Source organism: Festucalex cinctus, chromosome 12, assembly GCF_051991245.1.
Source record: "Festucalex cinctus isolate MCC-2025b chromosome 12, RoL_Fcin_1.0, whole genome shotgun sequence".
In the NCBI taxonomy this organism is placed as follows: Eukaryota; Metazoa; Chordata; class Actinopteri; order Syngnathiformes; family Syngnathidae; genus Festucalex; species Festucalex cinctus.
The window spans coordinates 3,944,024-3,968,384 of NC_135422.1; the positions used below are offsets into that span (position 1 = coordinate 3,944,024).

The 24,361-nt window shown below is 39.1% G+C and overlaps 1 protein-coding gene across 3 annotated transcripts in view; it reads right to left on the bottom strand.

Moving 5' to 3' along the window:
• The window catches only part of arid1b (AT-rich interactive domain 1B), a 199,961-nt gene that overhangs the window by 120,709 nt on the left and 54,891 nt on the right, over nt 1-24,361 (bottom strand). For all 3 annotated transcript variants that reach the window (XM_077540057.1, XM_077540056.1, XM_077540055.1), the window contains exon 3: nt 11,222-11,371. In XM_077540057.1, the coding sequence (XP_077396183.1) occupies nt 11,222-11,371 (150 nt within the window). The remainder of the gene's footprint in view (nt 1-11,221; nt 11,372-24,361) is intronic.

Sequence of the window (24,361 nt, forward strand, 5' to 3'; positions counted from 1 at the left end):
GTTGCCGCGTTCCATTTGCATTCGTGTTATTTTTTACGGAGCAATATGATTACAGTTGAGCTCCGTAATTTAGGGCTGGTCCACAAAAATCTGCGGATAAATGACGGCAATCGTTTTTAAGTTATATACCGTTATTTTCCCGATGCGGCCCACTTGATAATATATTTTCCTCCATGTGGCCCGTGAGCTAACATATGTTTGACACCCCTGCTCTAGCATTTAAAAAAAACAACAACAACAACAACACTGGTAATATTTACGTTTTTGGGATCAAACAAGTCGATAAGTATAATTTTGTTTTCTGAGTGTCATTCTCCCTCTCAACATCTGTCTGTTTTTCCATCCTTATCTATTTGCGTACCCCTTGTGCCACCCTGCTCCTCTTCGTCAGTTCAGCCTCCGCCCCCTTCCTCTCTATTTGTGTCCTCCTCCCCCACGAGCCTCATGACTACCAAATGAATTAGTCGTCCCTGTTGTTCCGTGGCACCTTGGAAGATGCGCATCTCACAAAATCTGACACTAATTCCATTAATATTCATTAAAAATTACGCTTAATTGTGTGGCTTTGGGAGAGAGGCCCCATCTCATATAGTGAGAGCGAGAGAGTGAGAGAGAGGAAAAATACAAATCAGTCAATCTGCTGACAAACTGCACAATGACACCAAGGAGACGCATGAACGTGTACACATCACTCCACGTACACACACACGACGACAATGTTGAGACTTTGAAACGCGTGTTCCCGCTAATCACACTGACCAAACCGGAATTGAAGCACTGACTTGGAGCTGCGGTGTTGAGAAAAAAAAGAAAAAGAAAAATCAAGGTTTTGCTATTTTACAAAGAACACATTGACATCCTCATTATTTCGAATAAGATGTTAATACATAATAGAGCGGATCGACTTTCCTGTGCCGTGTCTGCTTTTTCAAAAAGCAGTGCTGGACTTGATGCAAATGACGGCCATTCATGCCAGGCTGGAGACTATTATTATCATCACGGGAAAGGTGACCATTAAAAGTGGAAATAGCCACAGGACCGCCTGTGTATATCAAACGCGGAAATTCGCCAGACCTTTAACACGAGAGTCTACAAGAAGCCACAAGACATACACATACTGTATATCCATGCACAAGCAAGCATTTCCTTTGCCCACATAAACACACACAACCAAATTCAGAGTGTGTGTGCGCCAAGCTTCCCATTTGGATGATGTCAGATATACTGACAAGGTGCAGAGATGCCAACCCCTATCATCACCTCTCTGGAACATTCTGAATATTTTGCCAGGAACATTTTGATTATGTCAAGAACGTTTGTGACTCAGTCAAAACAAACCCGCATCGCAAGAAAGACTCCAAACAACACTGGGATTTATATAGTAAGTTATTACATTAACTTATTTGACCTAAATTCCAACAGATTGAAATTTGGGAAACGGAATACATAATTATATGGAGTGAATTTTACCGGTACCGTATTATATACAGGAAAAAAAAACAAAAAACAAAACACAATTAAATACCAGTAAATACAAATACAATAAACCCCGAATACAAAGTTTCACAATCATCCAAAATATCAAAAATATAAGTACAACTGTTTTTCAAGGAATGCACACTGTTATTGTGTAAATTGTAATGTAATGTCATGTAACGGACAGTGTTGTATACATCCTGTAAACCTTCATTCACTGTTCCGATACGATGTTAGTACGGGCTCTAAAAATACGTTTTTATGTAGTCAATCACATCACAAAAACAAATGTGACTTTCTAATGTGAATGGAATGCATCCATGAAGAAACACGACGCCACGTGGCGTTAGTGTGAAGTAAATATGGTCCTGCGACAATATTTAAATTTCAAAGATTTTGTGCAAGCGGAGTCAACATGTTCTTAATTAAATAATTTCACTAGAGCAGTCAAAATTAATTGATTAATCGAGATGTAATCGATCATCAAATTAATAGACAACTATTTTCATAATCGAGTAATCGTTTGGAGATAATTTTTTTTATGTAAAATTGTCCAAATCCTCTGATTTCAGCATAATTGTTCACTGATATCTCAACTAAACTCAACTCAACTCAACTCAACTCAACTTTATTTATAAAGCGCTTTACAAACAGGCGTTGCTGTATACAAAGTGATGTACATAAACATCAGTTTTGCAGTAAACAAGAACAAAGCAAATATTTTGAAGTGCGAATAGTAAAACATCAATCCCCCTATTTTTTTAATCACTTTACAAATACAAATTACGAGAAAAACAACAATCACTTAATAAACAGTAATCGGGGGATTGCTTTAGTAATACAATTTAATGCGAAATCAAAATTAATCCAATTAGTATTTTAATCGATTCGAAAAGTATTCAACAGTAACAGCACAACATTTCACTCATTTAGTTTTCATCTTCATTACATAAATCGATTAGTCATGTCTAGAGAATGAGGCACAAATATGACATAATAGAAAAGCGACTGTTATTGTGTTTTCGTCTTAGATGCTACCGTGTCTATTGCTTTATAATTTACATCATCATAACTTAGCACGCAAAATTTCCTCAGCATATCTGTAACAACAACAAAACATATTGAAAGTGCCCATAAATAAATACTGAGAAATTGGAACATTTTGTATCTCTATAGTTAGGACAAAATCTTGTCATTTATATTCTCAATATCTTTTGTGTCCATCATATGCACAAGCATAAACTACAGCTGTTGAGCCGTTATGCACTATGAGGAATCTTACACATTCATTGCTCCTCCCAGCATCGGTCCGCACACTTCAATTGCTTTGGCTTGAAGGCCCACCCGAACCGGACTACACCCACGTGACTTTTCTTGCGAAAACATACAAGGAACAATGGCGAAACATTGGCAAGCTTGACTTTGACATTTTTGCGTGCGAGTGCGTGTGATTTCTTTCCCTTGTCTGTGAAGTCGGCATCCAGCAACAAATGTAACGGCATTTCCAAACAAATGGCAGCTAAATGAGCCCACCCCCCCCCCCCCCCCCCCCGGGGGTTCTGCGCTGCTAACTAACTGGCCTTGCTTTGTTCAGAGCCATTATGATTGTCCTAAGCAATCCAAAACACCTCTGCCATTCTTGGTCATTTGCATTTGAATTGCCGTACGGCTACAAACAAACACAAATCAAAAAAAGTGGAGAAAAAATTACGGGGGGGGGGGAAAAAATAACAGAGGTGGATTCCGGTCGAGCAATTAGCAAATGTCAGTCAAGAGAGGAGGGAAAAAAAACTAACTGCTTAAAAAAAAAAAAAAAAAAAAAAACAACAAGGATGTAGACCTGCACTGTACTGCAAGGAGAATACATATTTCGCTTCGACAACTATAAAGAACAACTATATTGTCAAAATTAATGCATCAATCTAAATAGGACATCAAGATTTGATTTGATTTTTTTACATTGGATCTGTTGTAAGTGTTTGTAATGTTGCAAATAACGGGAGTAGGTTTTGTTTAATTCAATCAAATTTGAACCTTCCTATTGTGTTGTGGGTCAAGATGACCCACTTTAAAGTTAAAGAACAAATGTTAGCTTTTCATTATCAAACTTGGCACAAACCGACAATTAGAAAAAAACAACAACAACAACAACATTTATTTTCATAATATTTGCAATTAAAAAAAAAAAAGAATAAAAAATGCTTTCAGAGCATTGAGCTTATACCGGGTCAAATTGACCCAACATTTTTATTTTATTTTTTATTTTATCAGCAGACTATGAAATATTTATGTTTCATTATATGTGCAATGAAAATGCTATAAACCATGTTCATTGGATTGGTTTTGGCATATTAAACATTCCGGGTCAAATTGACCCATTTTAAGAGTGAAAAGTACAAATATGAGTATGAAACTAAACTCAGACAATTAAATGGTTCGCTTTGACATATTTTCAATTAAATGTTAAATGTTGACCGGAATGGTTTTGGAACATTAAACGTAGCCCGGGTCAAACTGACCCATTTTAAAGTTGAAGATACAAATGATTAGATATTTGCTATGAAATTTATCATCAATTGACATATTTTCAATGAAAATGGCTACAAATGTTTATTGGAATGCTTTTGGAACTGGGTCAAATTGACCCATTTAAAAGTATAAGAACTAAAAAAAAAAAAAACAGCAGTTTTCGTAGTTTTTCATCAACAGACAATTAAAATGGTTAATTGTGACAATTGTTTTGAAAACGGTTTATCGTGAGCTATAATTTATTTTTAAGGTACTTTTGGAACATTAAACATAGCCCGGGTCAAACTGACCCATTTCAAAGTTAAGTAACTACAAATAGTAACTTCTTCAAAATGGTTCAATATTTGCAATGAAAATGGTTAATAATGTTTATTGGGATGTGTTGTTATCATTAATCACCTGGGTCAAATTGACCCGGGAATATTATTGCTGCTTCTGAGAAACCAACCTAACAGAAGCCATACACTGTCTATAGAATTTTTTTAATCCTGCACTTGGATGATTATATGTCATAATATTTCACAGGTGTCCCTAATCAAGTGTCCTGCAAGTATGGTTTTTACTGCCGTGCGTCTATACACACATTATTGCATATGTGCAAAATTCATCAAGCTTAAGTGCTCGTCGCAGGCAGCCAATCTGAGTGCGGCAGGCCTTGGGTTGCCGTGGCGATACGTGGGGACATTTAGAGGGCTCAGATAAACTCTGCCATTTAAAAGGTTATGACAATTAACGCAGCTCTCCGCAAATTACCACTGCCAGACCTTTACCCACGGACATCTCTCTCTCCTCCTTATCACCCGACACCCAGCCTCACTCCGCCTCTCCTGCTCGGCTGCCATTTGCCCTCCGTCGCCGTCACCCAACGTCCCCGCATCCTTCCATCCCCTTCCAAGCCGCCAGCGCTTTTATTATCAGGCTAATTAACAGACTTAATATTCAAATGGTGACCAATTAATGGCACTGAACTTTGGGCGCCCCTCCCCAACGCGGTGTCGCGCCTTTCCACTTTCGCCGCCGCTCTCCTCGCTGACTTTCATTTCCTCTGTCTTGTCCCTTCAACCTCCCCGTTCCGCCTCCCCATAGCCAAGGTGAGCTCCAATTTCCGTGAGAGCGTGTGTGTGTGTGTGTGTGTGTGTGTTTGTGTGCGGCGAGGAGGGGGGGGGGAAGCTGAAGGAGGCAGCGGACCACAGCAAGGGGGTTGTAAAGCTAGGGGCCAGGCTGCAGAAAGGCTCGGCAACCTTTTAATTAACCCGGTGTGATTAAAAGCAAGGGAGGTGGAGGAGTGGAAGGAAAAGGAAAATGGCAAACTGGTAGTGAAAAGGGAAACGACTCAGGAGAATCACCCGCACACAAAGTGCAACATTTATTTGGAGCTAATCCACAACAAAGTGTTATTTTCCGAAAGAAAATGCAGAAATTAAAAGTAGAACGGATTAGATGAGTGGAAAGCGAGTTTGGACTCAAAGCAATCATATTTTCCTGAACATCTGACCTTGTGCTGAGGTTGTTTTGTCTTAATTAATTTCCGTTGTGAGAAATGTTTGCTGTACATGTTATATTGTGTGCATAATATTGGAATATCCTTGCAATTCTCTTTCCACAATGTAACTCCATGTCAAAGAAAGAACCAAAAATGTACTTTTCCAAAACAATGTTTTGCATGTGTGAGTATTCTGCACAATCTTACACCCATCCAACCTAATTAGCACATTTTATTATAAATCATTTGCTCCCAAAAACGTATAAATACCTTCTATTTTAAATAATTTAAGTATCCCAAAGACGTATTTATACGTTTTTTTGTTGTTGTTTTTTTAATGCTAGAGCATACAGAAGGCTTTGATGCAGCCTCTCAACTGCAGAAAATGGGTGAAGCAATGGTACTAATTAGGGGTTTAAAAAAAAAATCGATTTGGCAATATATCGTGATATTACAACGTATCGATTCAATATACAGCCGAATCGATGTTTAAATATCAATTTTTGATAGAAATATTCAACAAAACATCTTACTTAGTGTTAGGGTTCACGTTTTAAGCATGGAGGAATGTTATGCTAATGGAATATTAAGCCTTCATATTTTATTTCAATGCTGTTCAAACATGAAACAGCTCACAGTTTTAAACCTGAAGTTTCAGACAAAAAATATTTTCATACAAATCTTACAGTGTACATGTACACTAAATTTTAGTTAAAAAAAAAAAAAATCCCAGTAATCAATTTATAGATCTGTATCAGGATTAATCGGTATCGAATTGAATCGTGACCTATGAATTGTGATACAAGTCAAATCTCCAGGAAACGGACAACAGGTGGCAGCAGAGTATAAGAGATCAACCAGGGCCATGTTGAAAACAAGCTTATTTCCCCACAATTCTAAACAGATTTGTGAATAATGATGAAACTAAGCTACATTCTAATGCTAATTGCTGCAAAACAGAAACAGACAAAATATATGCTTTTTTTTCCTGATGAAAGAAGAGACTATAATCTTTCTTTTGGTAGGTTCCATGTTTTTATAGCAAAAGAACACAATACTTTGTGGGCCTCGCAAAATCAGTCAAAATCCAGTAAAATAGCAAAAGGGGTGGCTTCAGTGAAAATGGCTACGAGTGAATGAGTTAATGTGCACATGCTTTGCGATTTTACAGACTTGCGCAAATGACACATTTTTGCTGATAGGGTGAGTTTAAAGCGCTCCACACAAATGTGGGGCAAAGATAAACCTCTGAATCAGTTCAGTAGGTTTCCATGAAGGGAGCCTGTCTCCTCCAATCAGTTGAAAACAGCTCCCAAGAGGCGACTGTCACGACAGGAACAGGAAATAGATAAGACCAATAGAGGAAAGGACCAGTAGGATCCGTTTCACAGATGGATGGATGGGCTTTGCTTGAGTCTCGATAGATCTCATGTGGAATGACTTGCCTCCAGGAATTCAAACCGAATACAACTCGGTGACATTTTTACAGTTTATACCTGGCCGTAAAATAACTGGGCTGTATTCAGTTACATGTAATTACTCCCCAAGCATAAATTTAATGTTTCTTGGTGCTAAATTGATTCACATGTGCTCCAGTAACATGTTCTGACATTGTTATGAGTTGAAAAATGGCAGCTGGCCAATGTCTCAAGTCTGTAGGTCTGCCACACTTACGTGTATACTGCTCAATAAAAAGAGCACATCATAAAAAAATCAGCTGAAAATTCTTGAAATGACGGCATTCACATTGTCATTGTTTGCTTTTTATGAGGTTGACCATATTAGACAGTATGTAGGCAAGAGGAAAGGGAGGGGGCAATGTATAGACCGTGGGCCGCCTACCACCCATGAGAGCAATTGATCCAGCCAGCCATGCTATTCTAAAAACAAATAAAACTTCAGAGGAACTTTTATAGAATGACCCAAAAAACATTTTGCGATTGTTACATCTTCAACAATATATAGTCACATCATATAGTAAATAATGCATTTATTTTTATTTTTTTTATATAAAGGCTATAAATACATTTATGGGTGTTGTAGGACTTTATAAAACTGAAAAGGCCCCTTAAAAGAAACAAGTTATTACTTGAAAGTAATATGGGAAGAGGAAGTGTTGTGTAAAGAGACTGTGAGATAGTATTAAGCCGATGGATGGATGGATGGATGGATGGATGGATGGATGGATGGATGGAGACGGCTAGACAGACAGACAGACAGACAGACAGACAGACAGACAGACAGATAGACAGACAGACAGATAGATAGATAGATAGATAGATAGATAGATAGATAGATAGATAGATAGATAGATAGATAGATAGATAGATAGATAGATAGATAGACAGACAATAGCTCGATAATGTAGCTAGCTGGCAAGATAATTTAGCTAGCTAGATAAGCTGTAGCTAGATAAGCTGTACTGTAGATAGATAGATAGATAGATAGATAGATAGATAGATAGATAGATAGATAGATAGATAGATAGATAGATAGATAGATAGATAGATAGATAGATAGATAGATAATGTAGCTAGCTAGCACACACACACAAAATAAAATCCTTTTTCAAAGTTTACCTCTCTCCCAGAGTCCATGTTTAGTATTTTTTTTTTTTTTCGGTCTGTTCTTTTAGCCTTGACATCTGAGAAATATCTTTATAACCTGTGCTGCTCCTTGCAATCAGATGAGGTCACAGCGGTACAACAGACTCAAAGAAATGTGCTATTTTCAGTTCGATTTGCTACTAAACTGGCTAATAGAGCTTGGTTGGCGAGCTAATTCTTTGTCAAAGGAAGCTGGAATGGTTCCATCAGAGTGGAGATGTCCTCTGGCTAGGGTTAATGGGAGTGAAGTGGGCTGTGGGATGCTGCACAGAACGCCCGAAGATCACCATAAAGTACGTTGGAGCTTGGATTTCTCAATTTAATGTGGGGTCAAAAAGCACGGGTCTAAACCACAATGACATCCTAATCTTCTGCAATCTTTTGTGTGGGTGTATGTGCGTCTGTGTAATCTGTTCAGTGCGGCTCACATCATGCCTCATTTTAGCCCCGAATCACAAATAAAGGTCACCATTTGACCTTTTCACAGCTCAGAATTGCAGCAGCACATTCAGCCGATTTGTGTTTACGCTGACACGCGTACACAAAACTGACAGAAAAGACGCACGCTCACTTGGAAAAAAAGAACAGCTCTGATCTGAAAGATCACCAAATCCTCTATTTGTAATCCCGGCCAGATGTACTGTGTAGGTTCAATTTCCAGCCATGTTTACTCTTGAATCCTAAATGGAAGACATGGCCTTTTTTTTTGTATTGTATTATTTCCACTCTCTGAAATACTCTAACTCAAATCGATGGAAAGCTCACTTTTTGGTCTGTGGACAAATGTCATGTTTTTCTACCAATCAATAATTTCAGATTACTTGAAATCCTGAAAAAACACAATGACAACAGTCTGTTCTGGGAAGTGAAATGAGAAATTGCATTCAAGTCAACTGAAAAACATCACTGGGCACAACTTTAAGCACACATGCAAATTCCCTTAAACAATAATAGAGCTCACTTTTGATTGATATTACTAGTCAGGTCATAATTTCATCACTTTTTTTTTTTTTTAATAAGGGCATAATTTGCATTGCATAGATGCACATGGATTTATGTTCATTTTCTGTTGTGAAAAGGAAAAACTGCTTTAATTCCCAGCAGGAATCCTTTCTTAATGACAGCAATAATGATAAACATTTCTTTGACATTAACAGGCTCGTGATGTGACTTCATCATTTTTATTCTTAGCATACCTGAGATAAAGCAGCTCACCGTAGCGGTTGGCACGATGACCAATTAAGAACATATCAGCACAGCTGCAAAAACAGCTATCAGCAATCAGAACGGTCGAGAGAAAGTGCAATATAAATGTATAAATGTCAGCATGGGTCAATTGTTGTCACGTCATCGGCTAATGATGAAAACACATTTTTGCGATCACCAAATGCCAACCGGGCAATGGACCTGAGAGTTGGGAGCGAACAATGATTGTCCGTGCAGTTTGTGTGTGCGTGTATTCTAAATGTGAAAATAAGAAGATGAAATGACTTTGTAGTTTTGTTCAGTGTGAGACAAAACAGTTAAAAGTCATAAATACTGTCTGACCAGTTTTTCCTTTCTCATCTATCTGTCTGTCTGTCTAGCTAGCTACTGTATAGATTAGCTCGCTAGCTACATAATCTATCTATCTATCTATCTATCTTACTTATCTTATCTAGCTAGCTACATGATCTAGCTAACTACATTATCTGTCTGTATCTATCTATCTATCTATCTATCTAGCTACAGTACAGTTTAGCTCGCTAGCTACATGATCTAGCTAGCTACATAATTTACATACTCTATCTATCTATCTAGTGTTTGTGCATACTCATAAAACATTTATAATGCAGTTGTCTAGCATCCAAAATGTCATTAAAACGTCACTTTTAACCCGAATCATTTACAAGGGTTTGAGGAATTCCGAGTTTGTTCATCCACATTGCTCTGCTTTTGCTTCACCCCGTCTTGTCAGAGCTATTCTTGCCTGTCCATTTTCATTGGAATCTCTCCCGTCTAGCTGCGTTGTTTCTCCCTGCACCATTTTGTTCTGTTTCTATCCAGGCCACAGTCATTCCACACTGGCTGCACAGTGGATGGAAAACACATGGGCAGCCGTCACTGGACTCCAAAACAACGCGAACTTGAACCCCGCTTCTGACTGTGAGGAAAACAACGTCTGCCGAGCAACAGACTGAACTTGGCCATTCAAGTTAAAATAAGTTCATATGTGTGACAGATCTTTTGTCACTATGATTAGGTTTGGATGGGCAAGGCTGCTTATGAACTCTGAACCTCTTTTTTTTTCCTCTGCATGAGCAGATGAAGGGAAAGAATTTAGAGTTAGAGTTGAAATGCATGCTCGTAAACAATCACAACATATCCCATCAGACATCCTCCATTCTAAATAAATATACTGAATATTAAAATTTAACATAATTATAATTAAAAAAAAAAAAAAAAAAAGTAGGTGCCGAGAGTTCCCAGGGTCAGCAGTATCTCTTTTAACGTTAACTGAACATTTAATTAATACAATAATATAATATCCATCCATCCATTTTCTTGACCGCTTATTCCTCACAAGGGTCGCGGGGGGAGCAGGCGCCTATCTCTGCTGGGCAGTAGGCGGGGGACACCCTGGACTGGTTGCCAGCCAATCGCAGGGCACACAGAGACAAACAACCATCCACACTCACAAACACACCTAGGGACAATTCGGAGCGCCCAATCAACCTGCCATGCATGTTTTTGGAATGTGGGAGGAGACCGGAGTACCCGGAGAAGACCCACGCGGGCACGGGGAGAACATGCAAACTCCATCCAGGAAGGCTGGAGCCTGGACTCGAATCGGAGTCCTCAGAACTGGGAGGCGGACGTGCTAACCACTCGACCACCGTGCCGCCCAGAATAATATAAATATTAAATATAAATATATTTCCTGAAATTGACACATTTTTAAATTGATATATTATCGGCCGTATGATTCTTTAAAAAGGCAGATGCCGATAATCGTCAAAATGATGAATATTGGCACCGATAATCGGTTTCAAATTCTTACCGGACTTCAATTAGGATACCATTTTAATTGGGTTATGCATGTGTGCCATGTCGTGGACAGTGAGCGTGTAAGCTAGTGTGTTGTTACCTGAGGCGGTGGTCGTGACTGCAGGTAAGGCGTTTGGTTGGGACCCGGAGGGGTCTGTTGCGGGGGACTGAAATAGGGCGGCGTTCCCTGCTGGCTCGCCTGCTGCTGCTGGCTGTAACCGGCCATCCCCTGCTGGCTGTAGGGCGCCACCTGCCATAGAAAAACAGAATGGGGAATTTTTAGGCTCAACAATCCCTTTAACTCATTTGCTCCCAAAGACGTATAAATATGTTCTATTTTAAATGTTTTAAGTGTTACAAAGACGTATTTATACGTTTTTTTTGTTTTTAACTCTTTGACTGCTTAAAACAAAAAAAAAACAAAAAACACAGTTGACGTCAATTAACGCATTCATTGGGATTTTGGCATACGTCATGAAATGTTTTTGGCGGTCAAGCAGTTAATGCAAGAAAGGCTTTGATGCAGCCTCTGAACTGCAGAGAACGGGTGAAGCAATGGTAGTGATTACAAAAACGTCCAGAAGGTAGCAGCAGAGTATAAGAGATCAACGAGGGTCATGTTGAAAACGGTGAACCAGTGAAAATAGCTGGGAGTGAATGAGTTAAATTAACTCATTTGCTCCCAATAACGTGTAAATACGTTCTTTTTTTATGTTTTACGTGTCCCAAAGACGTATTTATACGTTTTTGTTTTTGTTTTGTTTTTTAATGCTAGAGTATACAGAAGGCTTTGATGCAGCCTCTCAACTGCAAAGAACGGTTGCAGAAATGGTAGTTATTATACAAATGTCCAGCAGGTGGCAGCAGAGCAAATGAGATCAACCAGGGCCATGTAGAAAAAAAGCTCAATTACTTACAATTTTAAATGGATTTGTGAAAACTGATGAAACTAATTGCTGCAAAACGGAAACAGGTAGAAACATACTTTTTTTTTCCTGATGAAAGAAGAGACTTTAATCTTTCTTTTGATAGGTTCCATTCTTTTATAGCAACAGAACACAATATTCTGTGGGCCTTGCAAAATCGGTCAAAATCCAGTAAAACACCCGGGAGCGAACGGGATTGCTTCTGTGAAAACGGGTGGGAGTGAATGAGTTAAATTAGAGCAGTGCAGATATGTTGTCCGTCACATCAGGAAGTGATTAAGCTACAACTACGATGGAGAAACAAAATATACACGCAGACATCCCACGCGAGGCAGCACAAATCGGGCTCGTCTCCATTTTCCAATTCATCCGAACGTCCCCTGGCTGAAAGGATCTCAATTTAGCTCGGCCATGCTGACGACGGACTCCCAGCAGTCCTGTGCTTAATTAACTCGCTCTGCGACGAACTTCTAACGCAATGTCCTCTGGCTCGCCAAATGTGTCATCCCTCTTCAAATGATCTCCACCTCGGTCGGAACGCAGCTGGGATGAGGTGTGCGGGATAGTGCGGTGCGCCTGTCCCGGGCCGTAACGCTAATGAGGGACATGCGAACGAGCCGGGGCCTTCCAAGGGCGGCGCAGTTAGAAAGTAGCTTGCCAAGCGTCGCTGCTGCTTTACACGCCGGTTAGACGAGAGAGTATGAGAGAGAGGCTGGCACGCGTACAAATGTAGTCTTAATCCTCGCTTGTCATTTGTTATGACTACAGACGCAGCCAGGTGCTTCTCACTCCTCGAAGGATTTCTGCCGAGGTGTGGGTTGTCTCTCTTCACAGACACACACACACACACAAAACCCAAACAGATGACTAAACATCATTTACAGCTGGCGGTAAAGCAATATGACAGCACTTTTCATGTCATACTTTTTTCCCTCGTGTCACATTACTTTGTTATTCCATCATTTACACCAGAGGTGTCCAAACGACGGCCCGGGGGCCATTTGCGGCCCGCCGTCCATTTTTCAGTGGCCCGCGACGTATGCTAAAAATGGCATTTGACTCAGTTCAAATAAAATAAACAAAACAAAAATGTGGTCAAAGTAAGAAGGGAGGGTATCAAAAAAACAGGTGCCAGGTTATTTTAGTTAACTAAAACTAATGAAAAAACTACAACTAAAATTCAAAAAAACAATATTGTTACCGAAATAAAATAAAAACGAAAATGCTTTTTTTTTAAAAAGGAAAACTAACTGAAACTACATATTATGTTTACAAAACTAACAAAAACTAACTAACTAATTCTAGCAAATATGTCCTTCGTTTTAGTCTTTGGAAATTAATTTAATGCATGAGCCTTTGGGGATGATTTTAAATGTGATTTTGAGTAGATTTATTTTTATATAAACCGGAATAATGACGTTTGAAAGTATGTCACACAGAAGTGATGTCATCTAGCAGCAGCCAATAGAAAAGCACCGAAAGATGACGTTGCTCCCATGGTGTTTTTTAAATATTGCGCACAAGTAATACACATTTAAAAAAAAAAAAAAAAAACTAATACTGAAACTAACAAACTAAACTAAAACTAAGCCTTTTTTAAAGAACTAAACTAATAAAAACTAACAGAAACACCCTGAAAACTAATGAAAACTAACTAAAATTAAAAACAATTCCAAAACTATAATAATAACCCTACTGCCATATTACAAATATATACTGTAGCATTTTTAAATATTTAAATGTGGAAAAGCACGAATAAAATTATTTGTACAATTTTTAGGACTAAACACAATTTGACTTCATAACATTATGTGGCCTTTGTGTCCTTCTGATTTTCTGTATGTGGCCCTCAAATGAAAAAGTTTGGACACCCCTGATTTACACCATCCAACGAATAGCATGGCCAAAACCTCATTTAAAAAAAAAAAAAAAAAAAAAAAAAAAGACAGTATACATACTATAATTTGTGGTGGGTGCAAAGCTCATAGGTTAAACTTTAAGGTCCCCTTAAATCTTCTTTACAAAGAAGAAAACTGACAAAATGATTTCTGTCCACCATCATGAGACTACTCGGGTCTTATCAGATCAAAAGCACATGTTGCACGCTTGTAGTTTGATTGTGAATGATATTAGCAAGGAAACATACTCATAAAAGTCCCATTTAAACTGATGGCTGATGTAAAACACAGTCCAGGACGGCAAATGGAGATGAATACGCGTGAAATAGTTCTGAAGAGTAACTCCTTTGAGAAGGTGGTGAAAAGAAATCGTCCGTGGACATTGTCACAATGATGATTTGAATCGAGCTGATTGGGCAATATAGAAGACATTCCACTTCAATGGGAATTTGATTAGAAAGGACAGGTTAGTATGTGCGCGCGTGTGCGTGTAGCGCCCATTGTGCGAGTGCGCCATTAGGCCTTCGAGACAGACAGGGTGAGATCAGTCTCGCTGGCAGAGAGGTTAATAGCGTGGCCTTGCTCGTGCCAACAGCTCCACTGGATTCATTACTGCCAGCCGGGGCGACGACCACACACGCATACTGTGAATGCTCCGAAATGCACTTTGCACGTGTAATTATGTGTATTAATGTTTGAAAAAGATGACATGTGGGGGGGGTTGAATCACTGGTTGTGTTTAAAAGGATGTATAAAAACAAAGTACAACAACATGTAAATCAGGTGTAAGCCAGTACAAATGTAGAAAATACAGTGCAATTAAAAAAGGTATGTATTAGCCATTGTGCTGATTTACATATTTGTAAAAATGTTAGCTTATCAGCTAAATGTATAATGCTGTTGGCATTATAAGTGCAGCTGTTTGTATGTGCAACTTTATGTGTTCTTTGTGTTTGTAAGGGGGTAGGACACAATACGTTTTTTTCCTACTCTTTTGAACATGTAAACTGTGCTTAACTCATTTGCTCCCAATAACGTGTAAATATGTTTTTTTTAATGTTCTAAGTGTCCCAAAGACGTATTTATACGTTTTTTTTTTGTTTTTTTTTATGCTAGCGCACACAGAAGGCTTTGATGCAGCCTCTCAACTGCAAAGAACGGTTGCAGAAATGGTAGTTATTACACAAACGGACAGCAGGTGGCAGCAGAGCAAAGGAGATCAGCCAGGGCCATCTAGAAAAAAAGCTCAATTACTTACAATTTTGAATAGAAATGTGAAAACTGATTAAACTTAGCTCTCTTCTAATGCTAATTGCTGCAAAACGGAAACAGATAGAAACATACTTTTTTTTTCCTGATGAAAGAAGAGACTTTAATCTTTCTTTTGATAGGTTCCATGCTTTTATAGCAATAGAACACAATATTCTGTGGGCCTTGCAAAATCAGTCAAAATCCAGTAAAACAGCCGGGAGCTTCTGTGAAAATGGCTGGGAGTAAATGAGTTAATGATGACCATGCATGTAAAAAAAAAAAAAGATACATTTCTTTTAAATATTTTTTATTTTAATTTCAGTATTTCTGTTGCTGGTTTATATGTTCAATAAACAACCAAACGATGAAATACATATGACAGATAAGTGTTGACAGTTCCGATGGCAGAAGATATGCACAGAGTAAATCTTAAAAATGTGTGTAAAGCTGTAGTAAATAAATCAACAATTTTGCTACAGTCTATTGTCTTCAAAATGCTTGTTTCGTTTGATGACGTTCACATGTAACAATACAGTTTACCCAATGACACAGTTCTGCACAATAACAATAATTAAAAAAAAAAACTGACATCAAGCATTGCAGATCACAATGTTGGTCAGCCAACATAATGAATATAATTTTCTGTAATAAACCATTTTCAGAAGCCTTCAAATCTATTTTGTCATTTGAAAAGCATTCACGCATACGCACACACGCCCCTATGTACAATAATCGTACAGAGCAGTGTACAGATGCACATTGAATAAAAAATATGCATGCAGAGATAAGTAGACCTGGTATGCTGGTGATTCATCCAATAAAAAAAATAAAAAATAAAGATATATATGCCTGCGCACAGAAAATAAGGTGATTTTCTGCCTTTCCCTGCACTCAGGTGTGCTTTACCCACAATGTATACTGTGTCAAATATAATCAAATGGCAACAGATGCTAGGTGTGAAATGACACATAATAGGCATCCTGCGAAGCAAAAAATTCACCATAAAGTGCAAAGAGAGTGTGATGAAATATAAAAAGCCAAAGACATGAACACATTGCTGAATTCAATCATAAAAGTCGTAACAACTGAATAAAAAAAAATCTAGACTTACTTTGCCAGTAATAATGTGGTTTCATGTTCCTCCAATAGACCATTGAAAAGTCAGAACGGCATACAGCTTGTAATTAAATTGGACCATTGATCAAGAGAGATAATGTCGGCAAATAGGCGATATGCCAGGCGGGTGGTTGGGAATGCAAGCTAGGTCACAGCTTTCGAATGAACGATGAGGTCATCCAACAACGAGACCTATCACGCCGGCCTAAAACACGCACACATCTACCTGTACTGCACATTAAGAATGAGCCTAGTTAGTTACATATCATAGCGCAAAAAACAAAACAAAAAAAAACAAAAAAAAAAAAAAACTGACAGCTAAACACAACTGACAGGTTAAACGATTAAATGAAAGATGTTGGTGACAGAGCACAAGGCAAGAGAGGAGATAGATGGGGAGGATGTTGACTCATAGGAGTGCATGAAGTGATGTTTGACATGATAAGGCCGTGATAGTGACAGTGAGCAATGTGAACATAACAAGGAAGGAAAAGGGACGGAGCAAGAGCCAAGCACAAGGTTGGGAACAATGTCAAAAATTTGAAGATGCTTTATAAATAATAAACACAGAATGTAAAGGGCACTTTAGGGCACTATATGCGCATCATCAATAAGCTAAGGCTTGCTCTCTTGCACATATATCTATGCTCTAGTAAGTAGCATGCAAGCTAACCCATTCAAGCATTTCAGCAACGTGCGATTAGGGTCAGCCATTTGAAACTTAAAGGGACAGTAATGTGAAACTAGAAAAATTTCCGCAGAGATTTTGGATGTGACTGCTGACTCTTGCAAGGTGCACTGAACAGTTTGCCAAAATGTTTTTGTACTTTACCTCTCAGTCAGCAAGCTAGCATTAGCATGCTAAGCTAACGTAACATTAGCATTAACATGATAGCTTAGCATTAGCATGCTAACTTAGCATTAGCATTAACATGCCAAGTTAGCACTAGCATTAATATGCTAACTTAGTGTTAGTGTGCTAATTTAGCATTGGCTTGCTAAGCTAGCATTAGCATTAGCATGCTAAAGACATCCACCCCTCCGTGCTAGCTTTTGGGACGCAGTCATCCCCAAACAGCAAGCGTGTGAAGGGGGATCCGCATCAACAGGCTCATGATTAAACATCAGGAGGAGAACGAGCACTCGTCACCGTCCTCGCATCTCTCCCCCAAGGTGACGGCACTCTTGATGATGCTCCGCACCTCCTTTTGATCTCACAATCTCTCCCTCTCCATCCTTATATATGGAGGAGTGGGGAGTGGGGTTGGGGGGTGGGTTGGTGGGGGGGGTGACTCCTGAAGGGAATGAGCTGTCCTTGGAGGAGGGAGGGGACGGCTGTGATATGCAGAACAGTAACATGAACTTGCACACCAAATCAGATTCATCGAGCACAGGCTGATAAAGTTAGAGATATGTATGTGTATGTGTGTTAAAATAGCAGTTGTTTATAATTATCTGTGTATATAATTATATGTGTGTGTTTTTGTCGGATTATTACCTCTGTGCAACTCTCGTTGCTTCTCGTCTAGTCAAGTTTGGTCCACGCCTCTCGATGTGAAAAAATAGTTAAAATCTTATTTGTGTCTGCGTTTTTGGGATCCAACCTCAGCACATAACACTTTGCAGGTTTCTGCAAGTGGCTCTGGGCCCCTTGCCATCAACTCCAAATGTTTTCCCCCACTAAACTCCTGACCCCAATCAGAGGCCAAAACAGGCGGACGAGTAGGTTGCGAAGCAGGAATGAGGGAGAGGACGGTGAGAGAAAATGTGATTCAAAACATGGGATCTATACACGAGAGAGTGAAAGTCGGCGGGGTAAAGTTATGTTACGTTTGTTACTACATTACTAATCACAAAACTGCTCTATGCTACGTGATGTTTGTGCACAGTGTTTGAGAAGTTGGGGGGTGGGGCGGGGGGGGGGTAGTTGGAGGGAGGTGGGACAAAGGAGAAATAACAAGCTTGTGAACCAGCATCACTCCAGGCTATTACATTGGAGGCTGCTTAAGTCGCTGGCACTCTAATGTGCCAATGTGTTAAATGATGCTGACACATGAAACTGTCAAGTGGCTCGGGGTCAAGACAGACACTGACAACTTTGAAAGGATCAGCAACGCCACTTCTCGTCTTCACAACATGAGTCTGTTTGTGAATCGTCTATCAATAAAGCAGTTCTGTTGGGCAAAGAAACCGCATAAAACGTCCTTGAGACTCAAATTGGCCTTGATGCGCTGCTCACCATCTTTGCCTTCAGTGAATGAGATAATAACAACATGAGAAGGGATAAATACTTCTTGGAAAGAAACTCGTGCTGCTCCAATGATGTAAAATATTAAATCATCATATTCGAGTGACTGCCTCACTGACACATTTGCCACTAAAACCAGCCAATGTCAGTACCGCGGCCAAGTAGGAATAACCCATCAGCGACAGCAGGCATGATGAACAAAGTGTCAATCCTGTGAACTCACAGGGACACTATAGCCGGTCACTGGTAGACCCCCACAAACCTAGCATGGGGATACACAACTGGATAAATAAATAAATAAATAAATAAATATCCACCCCTTGTTTGCCAACAACTGGTCATGAGACTCGCAAAAAGAAGTAGAGGAAGCAAAGGATCTCAAAAGATGCGTTATTAGCAATATTTGTGCTCGACAGTTAAGTTTATCACCTCTTTTCGATTTTGATTAAAAAAAAACAAAAAAAACAAAAAAAAAACAACAACTGTAAACTGATAACATTTAGTGTTAAAATTCCACTGCGGATAAGTCATGCTATCAAAATATGTTAGCATTTGTGGCTAACATTGGCTTGTTCAAAGTGCTAATGCTAGCTTAGTAGTGTGGTAGCGCTGCTGTTTTGTTGAAGTTGGACAGATTTCTCTGTGGTTATTCATCACAGCTATGCACTTTCATCTTTCATATTTTTATGGAAACCTTTATAAGTAAAAACTAGGTTAGGTTCATAGTAATTTGGTCAACTGTGAAACAATAGAATAAAAAAAAAAGCGCTAACTGGATGGCTATCGGATGCAGAGCCACATAAATGGTGTTGCATCTGTATGATGCTGATTTAACTTTTCAGATCTGATTTGATGATGATGATGATGATGATGATGATGATGTTTTTTCACATCCCAGCTTTGGCAGACTTGACCTCTTTAAGATTATTTTAAACAGTCTGGATGAAAAGTCAAATGAATTCTCATTGAGAAAAAAAAAATAAAAAATGGGATAATCCCCTCGCAACACACAGACTTTCTTCCCCCTTTATTTTCCATGCTCCCTCCATCTGGCTCTACTTTCATCTCTGCTCTTTTATCTTATCAATAGACATATATAGAGCGCAGAAGACAGGGAGCAGCGAGCGTGCGGCGCTCAGAAACATGCAGTTTGTGATGTTTTACACCGCTTGCCTGCATTCAACACTAAATTGTATTAAATCCTAACATCAACTCACCTGCCTGGGCGAGCATGATGGAGTTCGCAGCTCATGCAACTAATGCAAGACATCGCAGAAAGAGATGTCTTTAGAAGACATAACCCACTTGCTCCTATTATCAAGGCTGAAAATAAGTTGTTTCGCATCGCGGGTTTGCGGATCAAAATTTGCATTTTTGCCCTCATCAAAACTCACTGAATGGCAAAACTGAGAATTATAGACTTCTACTGTAAGTTTTTCTGATAATTGAACCACCAAGATGGTCCCAAAAAAGCTTCGCTTTGTGCTATTTATGCCACACCTAGCTAACTAGCAGATTCGGCTGGCTAGCTAGCTAGCGCGGCTAAATACAATGCAGGGTTGCTATCATTAATCATCGCCTCCTTGGTGGCGAATAAGAGACAATTCGAAGTATAGTTCTCGTGAAGGGATTACAAGGAATGATGGAGACATCATGCTATTGCTAAGCTAACTTAAGAACCCAAAATTGGCGCGATTGTTTACACTGGAATGAAGTGCCTGGGTGACTGAGTACACTTTTCGCAAATGTCTGCCTGGAACTGCGTTAAAGTGGAGTGTATTCAACGTTGAACAGCAAAATAGCAAGATAGGTCAGCCTGGAAGAGTGGCCGATGATCTCAAAAGTATATGTATTATAATGTTATTTGTTTTGTGTGTGAATGTGAATCGCGATTTGTGATTCACGATTCACTAACATCTAAGGCTGGCTTCAAATCATGGAACGTGAATTGTTCCCGAGACTTGTGAATGTCATTGAAAGCCATGAAAAGAGATAAAGCACATGTTTAATTTGAAACTATCTTGTAGCTTAGCCAGTTGGATAGTGCGGACCTCTACACTTCCACTTTGAAGGACACAAACAAATAAAATCGAATAAATACACAACTCAAAATTATGTCATTATGATGAATGTAGTTATAATTAGTGCGAGGCTGCCTCGCTGCTCTCGTTATTTTTAATGAGACAGTCCCATTTTTATTTTTATTTTTTTTTAATTTTATTTTTTTATTTTATTTTTTTATTTTTATTTTATTTTTATTTTCTTCACAAAACTCCAAAGGCTTGTCTTTTAATGCCGGCCGGGAACACGAACTGTTTGCAGCAGAGTCACACCTCGCAGTTGTCGGAGAGCATCGTAAACACACGGCAAGAAAAAAAAAGTCCGCTCGCAAAGATCTAATCTGGCAATGAAAATCACAGCTAAAGCGTAATCACCGACTCACAGTGCCTCAATAAAATAATTTTTTGTTCAGTCTTGTGCAGTCACACGTGGTGGGTGGAGACCCCTGCACTAGATTATTGAAATCACTGGCCTTGTTACTTTAATAAGCAAGTTGGACCTTGGAGGTGATTGTTCTGGCTAGAGAGCTTCATGTCATTATAGATGTACGCCATCGGTAAACAATGAAAGAAAGAAAATTAGCTCATTGCTGCTCTGACAGTGGCAGTGGTGTTAGCCAGTTAGCTTCAGCAGGCTAACGACTGCCTGCCTATGGAGTCGAATAAAACTTTAGCATCACTCAATGTGTGAAAACAAAGACCAATCGCCACCATTATTCATATGCACATTCCTACTCTTATCCACCTCAAAGGGTAAAAATATGAACATGATTAGCACTAGGTGGCAACAGAAAGCGACAAGTCAGGTAACAGTATTCCAATGTTTCAGGTAACCATTTAGTTGCTTTGTATCATCGAAAAGACAAGCCAAGCTAGCCACATTTGCCACCAACATCATCACAACAACATCTCAGAATCATATTCAATCACTAATTAAGGACGCTGAAAAACACTAGTTGTCTTTGTATAATATGGTGCCAGTCGTTAGCGGCTAGCTGCTAGCATCAAGTGCCAGGCTGGCAACAGTCGTTGGACTTACTTTCAAAGGAACGTTAATAAGCTGAAATGAACGTTAACTGTACCTTTGATGCTGACAGCCTACACAGTTGAAGTTTCTACTGATCTTTTTCTTTTTTTTTTTTTTTTTTTTTATAAACCAGGCTTACTCAAATATGTTGTTTTAGCAGGCAAAAGTGCTACTGTGATTTTGACGTCACTGTATCCCATATCCCAAAATCTCACCCACTGAAAGTTCACAGACAACAAAATACTGTTTGCTGCTATACATAATTTATAAGAAAAGAAAAACTGTTGATTATGGAAAAAATAAGTTTTTTATTATTATGAAGTTTCTTTTGCATATACAGTCTTCCCTCGCTATAACGCGGTTCACTTTTCGCGGTCTCGCTGTATCGCGGATTTTTTTTTAAGTGCAATTTTGCATATGTTTTTACAGTAATATACCCATTTTAGAAAATTTATGAAGGTTTGAACAAGAGAGAAATGTGAGAACATGTAAATGCCTCAATGAGAAAAGTGTATAAATTGTGAGGTCGGGGATTTTAGAGCCTTAAAACATTTATAAGAGTTGTAAAACATAAAGCTAACTACTTCGCGGATTTCATTTATTGCGGGTATTTTTTGGAACCTAACCCCAGCGGAAAACGAGGAAACACTGTAGTTAATTCATATAATACAGGGATATTCGATAGAATTTTCACTAGGATACTCAAATACTAAAGTATTCTATACTATAACCACAGCCCGAATTTAAACCCAGATCTTTCAGGAAGCTAAGGGCCCGCTACTACGGTCGTATATATGACACAAAAAAGTACCAGTATGTGTATACCCTACTTGACTTGTGAGGCCATGAACAAAATCCCTCTTATCTACTTTATTGAAATAAATAACATCACTTAAACTGAGTAAAATGGGAGGGATTTTCACCCTCCTTTTTCACTTAATGGCCATGCAGCATGGGCTCAACGTTACGTGTGATTGGCTGAGGGCCACTCCACAGTCGAGGGTAGGGGTGTTAAAAAAAATCGATTCGGCGATATATCGCGATACTACATCGCGCGATTCTCGAATCGATTCAATAATCGGCAGAATCGATTTTTTTTTTTTTTTTTTTTTTTTTTTTTTTTTTTTTTTTTTTTTTTTTTTTTTTTTAGGATTCACACCTTGAGCATGGAAGAATGTTATATGAACGGCACATTAAGCCTTAATATTTTTATTTTAATGCTGTTCTAATGTGAAACAGATTGCAAACTGTTTGTGTACAGTGGCTCACGGTTATAAGCCTCAAGTTTTAGATAAATATATTCATACAAATCTTACAGTGTACATGTACAAATTTACTGATAGTATTTTCTAAATTTGAATGGAAAAAAATCGCAACAATCGACTTATAAATTCGTATCGGGATTAATCGGTATCGAATCGTGACCATTCGTATCGGGATTAATCGGTATCGAATCGAATCGTGACCTGTGAATCGTGATACGAATCGAATCGTCAGGTACTAGGCAATTCACACCCCTAGTCGAGGGGTAATAAAAGTTACAAATGAGAGCAGGCTATTAGAGCCATTGATGTGCGTAGGCTAGCTTGCTAATTAATTGATTCTGAAACTTCATCTATTCCGCAGCCAGAGACGAACCTTTAATTAATCAGCCTTTTTCAAGCCGTTTTCAAATTGCTGTCCTCTCTTCTTTCAGACTTTTTCCTCTGTCCTTTTTCAACCCCACCTTTGCACCCCCCGCCGCCACCCCTAATGTGTTCTGTAATTGTGAAGGGAGGGAGGCCAGGCTCCCGCGTGTCGGCAAGGCGCGCAGTTCCGAGTTGTCGGGGAAATAGTATAGGCACAAGTGTGTGACCGCGTGGATGAGATGGGTACTTTGAACGGCAAGCATTCAATATTTCAAGAGCCTTTCAAAAAGGGAGGGGCGCAGAGAGGCTGGAGTGGTCCCCTTTGTATCTCCGCCCCTTCTACCCCCTCCAGCTTTCCTGGCAGAGGGGCTGATTTATTGGGGCTTCCCAGTCATCGGTAAGAGGCTGCAGCCGCGGCTGCATTAACCCCCGAGACAACCCCAGCACTCGGGGGGCCCTAAGTGCTTCCAAGTGGCCCCTTGCCCCCCCCCACTGGTGAGAAACCCCGCTTCCCCCGGTGCAATCAATGTCGTAAATTACCCATCTCGCTCTCTCTCCCTCGCAAGTCGATATTCCACAGGATGATGTTTGGACAGGAGAGGATTTTACAAGCTGTACTTTAATACACGAGGCAAACTCGAATGTCCAAATGTAACGCATGATTATCAGAGAGATAGAGGAATTGGAAAATATTGTTATCAACCATCCTGCGTTAGATTAATTGCTGTACATTCTGATTTGACACCATCTGAAAGACACAAACAGTATAGTGCACACCAGTTGTACATAGATTAATCAATCAGAGCCACTCAGTGATGAGGTTTATAGTCCTTCAATAGACTTGTAAGCTGACTGTCTCTGGGCATCCTTTTAGTTAGTTTAGGTCGGTTTAAGTTTGCCAAATTTGTATGTAGCGTGAAAGAAAGAAATAGAAAGAAAGAAAGAAAGAAAGAAAGAAAGAAAGAAAGAAAGAAAGAAAGAAAGAAAGAAAGAAAGAAAGAAAGAAAGAAAGAAAGAAAGAAAGAAAGAAAGAAAGAAAGAAAGAAAGAAAAAGAAAACTAACAGAAAAGATTTAAAGTGCATCTG